The following is a 12249-nucleotide window of genomic DNA, read 5'->3' as shown; positions in this document are numbered from 1 at the left end:
GATCGACATGAAAAGGGTGACGTGGAAAAGTTAGACACGTGAAACGTTCAACGTGATGTTTTCACTTTTTTTTGTGTGAGCTTCGGGCCAGGTGCCTCGCTTTGCTCGACACACTTACCGTTCTCAGTTGTAGTCCTCTTGGATGGTAAAGTATGAAAAAGTCCAAAAAATGGCAAAAACTGTGAAAAACTCATTTCAAAATGTTCATGTGTCTACCTTTTTCAAGTTGACCTTTTTATAGGTCTACCTTTTTCATATTGACCTTCTGACCCTCTCAACCTTTTTCATCTTGACCTTCTGACCCTCTCAACCTTCTGGTGTTGCCCTATTGAATGTCTACTTGGACACTCTTTGGCCCCTTCCACATGCTCCGGCTCCTGCCAGGTGGCAAAACACTGCACGGGCAAAAGCCGTGCCGTACACAGTAGTTAATGATGGACATGATTGGGTCCATTTACACGGGACGGCCACGACCTGGCTGCCCGGTTGCAGCCGGATGTCACCACTGGAAGGGAAGGCTGCCGGGCTTTGGCCATCTCCTCCATAGTACACTTCTGCGTGCAGCACGGCTTCTTGGCCGTGCGGGGTTTCATCGCCCAGCGGCTGCTGGTGTGTTTGAAAGGGGCCTTAATCTATCAACTGGGATCAAGTTAAACTATATATAGCAGACAGAAGAAACTGGATCCAACAGTTCAGCAGTAATGAGGAGGAGCAAGTGACTGGCTGCCGTAAGTGGTTTTGTGACTGTCCTGTCCTGATTGAACATTTTGAAAGTCAGAAAGACGATGATGTAAATGGTCTGCTGTTGACTAACTGCACTGCACTGCACATGATACACTGCATTAGAGACTTGGTACAATCTATCACATACAGGAAGCCTGAAACGACAGGAACACTGTGTATATACAATGTTATTCATTTATAAGGTGATTAAAAAAACAGGTTGTGCAGAATATTTCAGGAGAGGGAGTGAGAGAACCAGGAAGTACACATTCAGGCTGATGCCCTACAGAAAGGGACAAGGAGAGAAGTACTTTACATAGAGGTTGTGGAGTCTACCCAGGGCTGCTGTGTTCTAAAAAAGTAACCTTCATAATTCTGAAGGTTTCATGTAATGTATTTCATGTGGTAGATGTGCCAAAACCCAGGGTTGAACAATAATTGGATTAAAATAAACAATATTTAATATAAGTAAATACACAAATAAAAAGACAATATAGAATCACAATATCTTAAAAAGGCATAGCCTTTGATAAAGCTGCTAGTGGAGCAGGGAAACGCGTTAGTGGTCATCATTGGCCTGAGGATCATCTTTTTGAGCACAAGCCTAAGAACTATCTTATTCAAGGAGGACGCTATTCTAATTGTAAGGAGGACTTTCTCTGTCAGAGGAACTGCATTTTAACCTAGGAGCTGATTGCTGAAATTTCACAAGGAGTATATGAGACTGCCTTCCATTCAAGGACAATTACCTACTTCATTTGTGGTGACCATCCAGGTAAATATTAAACACCTCCGGAGACACCCCTTACACCTCCAGTATATACGGCAAATCAGGTTTATACTATATGCCCCCAAGCCCATTACAGATTGATGTGGCATCAATTATACCTCAGGTCCCTTTGCACTACTATGCCTTTTTAAGATATTGTGATTCTATATTGTCTTTTTATTTGTGTATTTACTTTTATTAAATATTGTTTATTTTAATCCAATCATTGTTCAGTGCTGCTTTTTATGCCGATGTGATTTCACACCAGCATAGTACTGTATTTTTTGTTTTTAAAAGGACTGACTATCCTCTAATTCAGGGGTCCTCAAAATATTTTGCAAGTTACTGCAAAAGGTCATCACATCACACGTGTAGTCAGCAGACAGCACATACATGGCAGCATTGTGGAGGCAAAAAATGATGGGAGGAGTCTAAAATAACAGACAATTCAACAGACCTTTCAGACTCCTTAATCCACTGACTGAGATTTAAAAAGTCATCAGCCTGATGGTCAGTAACATGGAGTCGCGACCCCATGCTGAGAAGGTCGGGACCCACTTTGGGGTCAGGACCCACAGTTTGAGAACCACTGCTCTAATTAAAGCAGCTGCTACCACAGAAAAACCGATAGTGCTCAAATTGGTAACCTCAGGTACTCAATTGCCCAACCCAGGGTTGCCTACTTTCTGGATGACCCCTCTGGGAGAGAGCAGCCAGTTCAGTGGGGAGGGGAGCATTGCACAGTGGGGGGCAGGGCTACAAAGGCGCAATTCGCGACATTTGCTCCTATGGATTCACCTGCCGAGGGAAGGACTGGCCACATTCCGAGAGACTTGACCCCCTTTCTGGGGAGCCGGGAGGGGAACACGATTTCTGAGACCCTCCCGGCCATTACCAAGTAATCATGATACAAGTTTAAAATTCCATAGTGTGATGATTCTGGTCATATGATGGACACATTTGATTAATGTTTGGAGGTACCGATGATTTTGTGATTGAAATAGCAGTTATTGACTGAATTATTTCCTTGAATCTGAGTAATTTTGGGGGGAACTTATATGTTAGTTGGGCGCCCACTATAGTTACTACGCGCATACCCCCCCCTATCCATGTCGGCATGGAGTTGATTTTATATAGTGTGGGGAGCGCAGCGTGCCACCGTGCCCGAAGCGTGGCGAGATCCGTGAGGGGATGCGGAAAACTAAGCAAATAGCTTAGTGGGCGCCCAACTAACATATAAGTACCTTTTGGGGTGCTCCTTCATACGTGGATTAAAGATCCCAACTGAGCAAAAATTCCTGTATCACAAAAAAGGTAGTAGAAATGGTGTTGATCCTGCAAAGGACCATATACCAATGACCAATAAAGTTTATTTTAATCATGACATATTGGGGATTTGAATAATTCTGTCTAATTAATTGTAAAGATTCAGAGTCCAGAAACAACCCCATATCATTTCTCACTTTCAGTTCACATGAGGATCTGCTTGCACCTGTAAGGAAGGGATACGGTCATTGAATCACCAGCATTTAGGTCAACACCATTAGGTCGACAAGCATTTAGGTCGACATGACAAGGTCGACAGAGTCATTGGGTCGACATGTTTTTTTTTACTTAAAAAATAAATAAATGTGCCAATAGGTGGTATTTCATGCCTTTCATGCCCTACCATCCACTAGGTCATGGTGGGAGAATAAAAGAGTGTGCCCGAAGCATGACGAGTGCAGCAAGCTATGTGAGGTGATGCGGTGCTAAGTTTCAGTGCCCATGTCAACATGACATGTGCCGACAGGCGGTATTTCATGCCCTACCATCCACTAGGGCATGGGTCTTCAAACTGTGGCCCTCCAGATGTTGTGAAACTACAAATCCTAGCATGTCTTGCCACAGTTTTGCTATAAGGGAGTGTTAAAACTGTGGCAAGGCATGCTGGGATTAGTAGTTTAACAACATCTGGAGGGCCACAGTTTGAAGACCCATGGACTAGGGTGTGGTGGGAGAATAAAATGGTGTGCCAAGCGTAACGAGGCACCGTGCCTGAAGCATATTGAGCACAAAGCATGGCTAATTTTATGTGTTTATACACGGCAAGGTCAGACGAATTTGGCTTTATGAATGAATACACGATCAATGATGGACATACTGTATATGGCCGTATATGGCCATGATTTCTATGGTGGTCAGCTAATTTACTATCATTCCTAGGGCTGAATTCGGCCACTAACTACAATAAATAAATAAAATGGCGCAGGGGGGTCCCCATGTATGTATGTATGCATAGTATTAAAGTTTTACTTTATTTGTGTGTGTGTGTGTGTGTCTGTGTAATTTATTTGGATATTGGTTATATTGAACAAGAACCAGCGGGCCCATTAATGTCCGGCATGCTGGGACTTGTGGTTCCCCAAGTCCCTGCATATGGGGTCAGTTGCTGGGACTTGTAGTTCCACAGCATACATTGTTTTTACACTTTTTAACCCCATCAGCCTACCACCCACAGCCCAGGTGTAGGTTGCCAAATTATGACAGACCCCTACTCCTTTTGTGCCCTGTTTTTTTGGGACCAACGACCGGACCAAGAGCCTGGTGCTGGCTATAGAAATACCACAGCTGTCCCTACCAGGATCGCCTCAATGAGCCTGGGGCTGGTTATTGCCGGGGGGCAATATTGTTTTACACAGAGAAGCATCGCACGGATGTGACTGATCTGTGCGATGCTAGTGGCTCATAAGTATTTCCCTGCTGTAAATTCAGCAACCAAATATGAGTGGCTTGGCCATAGGAAATTACTAGTCAGTTTAGTAAATCTGCTCAACATTTGTATTTTGTTCCAATCACGGTCATACTCATTCGTACCGCGGATTGGCCGTTAATTGGCAATCTTAGTAAATCCCCCCCCCCATGTGTGTCATGGTGCTTGTAGAAGTGATAAAACTGCAAATACTGGTTAAGAGCTTCATGATAAAGACTCTGACCGTCTTTGCAGCTCTTGCTAAAATGTTTTGATGTAAACTCCAGGACACCCAGAGGACTGAGAACAGATTGCAGTATCTATGGCACCAAACCCCTAGATACACACACACACACACACACACACACACACACAATTACAGTGTGGACCTGTGTGTAGAAGGAGGAAAGCCTTTCCCTGCAGCTATTTTTCTTTTCCTTTTAGGAGCTGCTAGAATGTGCACTGAAAAATAATAAATGTGCACATTGTACAGTGTTCCTACTCAACTGCAAAATTGTCAATGGCAGCCTGCAAAAACACCACATATTCATTCAATATACCACTTTTGAACATAAAGCTGTACAGGTATGTCCACATACATCTAGCCTTCATGCGCTAAAGGTCGCAATACACATAATGTGTGAGCTCCATGTGACTTGGTAGCACCAAGCTTTTTTGCATGCAGCATTTTCTGTTACAATAGGTCTTATTCACAAAATGGTGCAAATAGGATGCACAAGCAGCTATCCCTTATTAAATAATTGATATGCGGAATAAGAAACACGTACGTTTTTTTTAACTGAAAAACACTGTAACGAAGCATTTTGTATGCAGATCAGAATCAGAATCAGCTTTATTGGCCATGTATACTTGCGTATACTAGGAATTTGTTTTCGGTTTGCTGTGCAGCAGCCAGGTGGGTAACAAGTAAACAGCATACAGTATAAACAATATAAACAGGTGGGGGAACATGTACAGTCATACAGAAAGTTATTCCGAGGGGACACCGTGTTAGATTATGTGCAAAGGGTTATGGCGCGACTAGACAGTGAGGTGTTCATGAGTTCACGTGTCAACAGGTGAACCGCTTAAGGGAGGAAACTTTATAGGCTTCTGGTGGACCTGGTGGGAATAGCCCTGTAGCGTCTGCCTGATGGCAGCAGGTTAAACAAGCAATGGCCAGGATGTAGTTGGTCCTTGACTATCTTCGTTACCCGCTTTTTTGCTCTGGACAGGTACCAGTATTGAGGAGCACAGTACAGACTCCACAATTGAGTAGAAGAGAAGCAGAAGCTTCTGTGGGATGTGTATCTTCCTCAGTTGCCTAAGGAAGAATAGCCTCTGCTGCGCTTTTCCAACAATAGTATTAGTGTTGGGCCCCCATTTAAGGTCCCGGGAGATTGTGGTTCCTAGGAACTTGAAGGAGTCCACTAGCGACACCACACTGTCAGAAATTGTTAGCGGAGGAACACCAACAGCCTTCTTTCTCAAGTCCGCTACCATGCAGGTGCAGCTGCAGTGGCAAACATAATATAGACACGCAGCATATAATTTCAATCAGAAGGAGCTGCTTGTGTGTCCTAAGTTCATGAAAAAGACGCATTGTAATGGAAAAAGTTGCACGCAAGGAAGCTCGGCACTACCGAGTCAAACAGAGCTGACACGTAGATGTTTGTGGACAAATATGTATATATTTCCTGTAGGTGTACATATTTCCAGTAGATAAGAACACTCAGCTATGTCGCTATATTACTATCTTACGAACACAAACATGATTTCTATAGAAGATCAGTAAAACAAAAAACAAATATTGTATTGTGTAAAGACAATTACAGTACTCAGGAACCCCTAATAACACATGTTTTACAGATCTCCTCAGTATTATAACCAAAATAATAAGCTCCGGCTTTTAAAATGTGTCATCCAGAACTGAATACAACTGTGCACCAATTAGGAGATTTGTAAAATATGCAGTGGGGTCTCTGAGGATGCAATAGGTGTAAGGTGTGCAATATATATGGGACTCTGAGTCCAGGAGACCCATTTAATTATACTCACCTCTATATTGGTCCAGCACCGGCCGCGCAGTAGCAAAAATGCCACAGTCTACTGCACCACCAGAGAGGAGGAGGCCCAATCAGAGCCTGCAAACGGGGCCTCCTCCTTTCTTGAAGTGCCTCCGTGTAGATGGAGAAGCATGGAGAGATAAAGGTCAGATATGTTGTAGGATTTACTTTTAATGTCTGTTAAATATATTACGCTGGACTAAGTAGTACAGTACACTCGATGTACTGGCACCAAAGTCAAGGAATAGGTCACATTTTTAAGGCTAACTTAAACTGATAGATAAAGCGAATATTGTGGTAATTTTGTATTTTCTCTAAACTATCTTGCAGCAGGAGCATTATTAGTGTAGAATAGATTTTCATACTGTGCATAAATAGACTTACCATGCTAGCCCTTTAAAATCAGGATGCTCATGGATAACACCAGTACTGTGGCTGATAAAACCAGCTGAATTACACGCTTGAAGTCAGCCAGCCCCGGCACCGGTGTCATTCATTAGTATATCAGTTGAAAAAGAAAGCATGATAAGTCTATGCGAAAACAAGTAACCACCAGTGTTTACTATGTTCATACTGTAGATCAGTGGTTCCCAACCTTTTTTCTCTCCCGTACCCCTTGATTAGGCTTTTCATTGATAAGTACCCGCTCCTCTCATTTTTAAATATGGACAGTACTTAGCAGTATGCGGATCCTTATGCATGTCCTTATATTAAGGAGGAGCGGAGGAGTAGTATACAGCAAGGAATCATGCCCTTCTGTGTCTAGACACTAGTTGTGTATTATCTCCAGAGCCGGATTAACAATGGGCCTGATGGAGCTATAGCTCCAGGCCCACTCTCCAAATAGGCCCATTTTGTAGCTGAGGGTCAGGGCTTTCCAACGAGACCAGCCCCGCGTCGCTAGCCCCCTGGGAACCGGAGATACCGCCAGGAAAACCTGGAACGTTTTCCCCATAAGATAACATGGGACCCGCTAATTCCGACCTCCACCCGGTTCCAACGGCTGCCAGTTCCCCCTACAGCATCACAGAAACTTGAGGTTGATCTCAGTCGAACCCAAATCGCTGGGCCTTCAATCTGATACCTGGTCCATATGGGTTCATTGGTTCTAGAGATATTGCAGGTAAAAACTATTTTTTTTTCATTTCTGAAATGTAATTTCATGGCTGTTCATGTTGTTTGAGGGCAGATTTCTCTGGAACCAAACGGCCCAGTTTCACGGGATCAAAATCATTCGAAGGCTACATGTAAATGGGTCAGTTGGTTTCGAAGATATAGCTGGTTGTTTAAAGGGGGCGGGGTGGTTTTCTCTCCTCCTCACACCAGAAAATGCAGGGACTAGGCTTGTGTAAAAGGGGCCAGTCCGAGAATGTCTCTGCATGATCCTGGGACCATATTCGCTGCATTTTCTGGTATGAAAGGGGTATTATTTCAAATAGCCGGGACCTGCAGTGCTCTGAATACAGCCGGGCAGCCCCCTGCTCTCTGCCCGGCTGTTAATGGCTGTCATTTCTGCCCGGCGGAGACTGTCCCCCAGTTTCCGCGAGCATGAATTTCCCCTTGGCAATGAGCATGTAATCCCACATGGCAATGAACATGGAACCCCTGGCAATGAACATGTAGGTAAGCAACACTAGCATCATTTTTAATAGGCATTATGGTGTTTGGCATAATACGTAATGGAGATTATGGTGTGAAGGTTAACATGTAATGAACATTATGGTGTAAATTTTTAATGTGCGCCTTTGGCGCACAATGCCCTTATTTATGAAGCATATTGTGCATTATTGCTCAATCTGTTTGGTATAGTGCAGGCATGTCCAAACTATGGCCCTCCAGCTGTGAAACTACAAGTCCCATCATGCATTGCCACAGTTTTGCAATTAGGGAATGCTAAAACTATGTCAAGGCATGCTGGGACGTGTAGTTTCACAACAGCTGGAGGGCCACTGTTTGGACATGCCTGGTATATTGTGTATTTTGGCTCAATCCATGTGGCAAAATGTGACTGTTGCCTTAATCTGTGTGGCACAACGTGAATTTTGACTCCATCTGTGTGCCATAGTGTGAATCGGTGTGAATTTTGTCTCATTCCATGTGGCATAATGTGTAAGAGGCAAGTACAGTATAAGGGGGTTACTATTGTGTTGCATGATTTGTATAAGGGGTATATGGTGTGGTAAACTTAGGTTACCACATAAAAGGTGCTGACATACTGTCTACCAAGTTTCGGTTTTCAGTATTTTTTTATAACTGGAGTGCCGTCTCACCCCGCAAGTATCTTAGGACATCGGCGTCCTGCGGGTGCACCTTTGGAGTGCACCCGCCAATATATCTCCCTGCATTTTTCTTATGCCAGCCCCCTGCATTTTCCAGGTATATATAATTAGTTGAAAGTATTTACACAAATAGAGACACACCCATGAGCAGACCACCCAAACAGAACACTGGTCACATCCCCCACATTATTAGATGCTGGCCGCAACCCCTATTATTGCGCATAATAGGCCCTTGATCATTTTCAGCTCCAAGCCCATTTAGACCTTAATCTGGCTCTGATTATCTTCAGGATTCCCGCTAACACCGGTAGGATTAATGCCGCTGCTTCCTCCACCTTTGTCAGTGCTGGGCAGATGACTGCTGATGTCTGAGGGCAGCATGGGAAGCTCCCAGTGGATTGCTGGTCAGGCATATGACACAACATGGTTTGTCTCCATGGCAATGAGTCTTCTTCAGCCATCAAAAGACCTTTTCATCGTCCGCCATTACCAATATTATTTTCAAGTACCCCCAACTGGTCTGCAGAGTACCCCCAGGGGTACTAGTACCCCAGGTTGGAAACCACTGCTGTCGATCAACAAGTAAATCACGTGTGTTACAAGTATGCAAGCAAGTATCAAAGCAACAAGTATGAGACAAATGCAAAGTGTAATGGATGTATCTGTATATTGAGCCACATGTTCTGTTTTTTTGGGAAACCTCTATAAAGCGGAGAAAGAGATTGCTTGTGCAGCCAATGCAACGTGCATGGGACCACGCATCGCATCAGGCCCGTGGTCAATCACATGCAGTTGGGACACTTTTCATGTGATTCATGGCTGCAATCACATGTAAAGAGCCTAAATTGCAAGTGAATCTCCTTAAAGCAAACACCAACATGCAGTGCCATATTGATGAGTAAGTGCTGGGTTTACTAATACTTGGGATCTGCCCAGAGCATGTACAGATGTAGCGCCTCTCAGCCAGCCCAGGTATTCCCCATCAGATGCAATCGCTGGCGGAGAGGTGCTGCATCTGATGGGGACGCGCGAGAGTCTCACACGCAAACATGTCCCCTTCACTTGGCAGCGGATGGCGGAATCCCTGCCTGTCTTTGCTTCAGGGAGATGGCAGGGTTAGGGAGCTGCTGCATCTGATGAGGACGCGCAAGCGTCCCACACGCACACGCATCCCCTTCATTTGGCGGAAGATGCTGGCAGAAACCCGGGCATCTCTGCCTCAAGGAGATGGACAGGATTGTTTTTGTGGGGGGGGGGGGGGGCTCTGTCAGAATGGGAGGGGGGGGGAAGCGCCTTCTGGTGGATGGCGATTCTATCTATGTCTATGATATTCTATCTAATGAGAGCTGCTCCATTTGTAGAACCACTATACGCTGGCTGTTACTACCATCTGCGACCTGCTTAAGTGTCATTATGTTGTTTGTGGTTTATGGTACATGAGATCTTACATCAGAATGTAGAAACAGTTCATTAAAAGAACAGTATGAAACATGTACACATGTCAATGCTAAATGAGAGTGACAGGGAGAATACCCTTTTTGCTATAGTGTTTCTGTAATGTGTTGCTATTTTACACATTTTACCGATGTATGAGCACACTATGTGGCCCTGCCCCAGTTTTTTTCAACCCTTTTAGTGCCAAGTGAATTTGTCAAAATAGGTGTGAAAATTGCCAAGCAAACATTTTTATTTATCATAATGACCTGTAATGTTTACGTTATATAGAAAATATAATCTTTCTTTCTACAACATTTTTTTTATTTGAATTTATACATTTATATAACAAATGTGTGCGACGCTGTCATTTTTAGCGGATATTTTGCGCATCTCTCACAGAGATGTTGGCACTTAAAGGGTTAATAGTTTCTCTCTATAACCAAAAACGATTGCACCAGCAAGATGTTTGTCCCACATTGGCTTTTCTCCCTGCCTGCATTATCTCTACACGTGCTGGGACATTAGTAAGCGTTAGTACCTGCTGGACGGAGGCCAGGCTCTGGAGCTGAGCGCTGCTCAGGTGCTGCTGCTGTAGAGCTGCTGTCTGTAGCATTAGGTGTTGCTGTTGGGCTGCGTACATCTGCTGAAGATACTGGGCTGCCGAACTTGGAGGACGATTGAGAGCTTGCTGGATAACCTACAAGTGTATGACATAAATAATATAAGAAACTAAACACATGATCATTGTAAAAGATTGAACATATCTATCATAATAATAGAGTCCAACATGTGCATCATTTCATTGTTATTTAACTAATTCTAAAATCACAGGAAAGATCAGATAGTTAACACTTGCCAATGTTGGCGGGAAGGAACGACGGAGGGGGAAGCGGGGCCCATACACAGGCAGGACAGCAGAGGGCATCGTTAACGGCCCACGGGAGCGAACATGCATGCTGATATTTAGCATACACACTAAGAGATATTTTAAACAATATCGCTCAGAAGAGTGGGGGGAATGACTGGTGTGGTTAAAATATCGATTAGTATATTTGAGGCTTTAGATTTATATGTGTAAAAAATCTATGCATTATTATTTACTAGTATTACTTATTCCCAGCATGTGTCTATGATAAACAGAAAGCGTCTAACATCTCAAAATTTACAAACGAATAATACTTTTATTTATATAGTGTTTTTTCTTCCATAGTACTCCAGGTGCTTTTTAGGACTGGAAGAACAATCAACCATTGCTATTGTCTTCAGTCTAACATTTGGTTTCGTCTTGCAGATAGATTGATGGCTGGTGCAATCCCAGCAGTAAACTATGGATGAGGGAAGAGGAAGGAGACTGAACAGATAAACCATACTTGATAGGAATGAATTCCACAAAAAGTTTTTCCTGAATTTGATTTGGAAAGAAGAGCTTTAGAAAGAGTTTAGAGAACTATTCTTCATTTCCTGTACAATAATTCTGTTTAAAATACATTCAGTGGCGGATTCAGGGGGGGGGGGGGCACCCGGGCACGTGCCCCCCCTGTCATTTATTTTGTAGCTGAGGACCAGGGCTTTCCAACGAGCCCAGCCCACTGTCTCTAGCCCCCCGGGAACCGGAGATATCGCCTGGCAAACCTGTAACGTTTTTTCCCCATAGGATAATATGAGACCCGTCAACCCCCACCCGGTTCCGACGGCTGCCAGTTCCCGCCCTGGCATCAAAGAAGCTTGTGGTTATTGCATGTAAACCGATTTTTTTATTTTTGAAATGTAATTTTATGGCTGTTCATGTTTTTGAGGGCAGATTACTCTGGAACCAAACGTTCCAGTTTCACTGGACCAAAATCATTCAAAGCCCACTCAAAGGTTCTTCAATATAATACTTGTCTCATGTAAATGGGTCAGTTGGTTCCGAAGATATAGCCGGTTAAATGAGATAACTGGTTAAAGGGGGGAGGGGTGGTTTTCTCTCCCCCTCACACCAGAAAATGAGGGACTAGGCTGGTGTAAAAGGGGACAACCTGGGAATGCATTTTCTGGTGTGAAAGGGGTATTATTTCAAATAGCCGGGACCTGCAGTGCTCTGAATACAGCCAGGCTCTGCCACTCTCAGTGGCTATCACTTCTGCCTGGCGGCGGCTGTCCCCCATTTACCACGAGCATGTATTCCCCCTTGGCAATGAGCATGTAATCCCACATGGCAACGAGCATGGAACCTCTGGCAATGAGCATGGAACCCTTGGCAAT

The 12249-nt window shown here is 44.0% G+C and overlaps 1 protein-coding gene across 3 annotated transcripts in view; it reads right to left on the bottom strand.

The window, feature by feature from the left end:
* PHC3 (polyhomeotic homolog 3) overlaps positions 1-12249 on the bottom strand; it is a 79404-nt gene that overhangs the window by 45310 nt on the left and 21845 nt on the right. For all 3 annotated transcript variants that reach the window (XM_083177790.1, XM_083177788.1, XM_083177789.1), the window contains exon 3: positions 10544-10702. In XM_083177790.1, the coding sequence (XP_083033916.1) occupies positions 10544-10702 (159 nt within the window). The remainder of the gene's footprint in view (positions 1-10543; positions 10703-12249) is intronic.

Source organism: Crinia signifera, chromosome 3, assembly GCF_055691185.1.
Source record: "Crinia signifera chromosome 3, ASM5569118v1, whole genome shotgun sequence".
Lineage (NCBI taxonomy): Eukaryota > Metazoa > Chordata > Amphibia > Anura > Myobatrachidae > Crinia > Crinia signifera.
The sequence above is the reverse complement of the archived record's forward strand: the minus strand, read 5'-3'. Positions and strand labels throughout refer to the sequence as shown.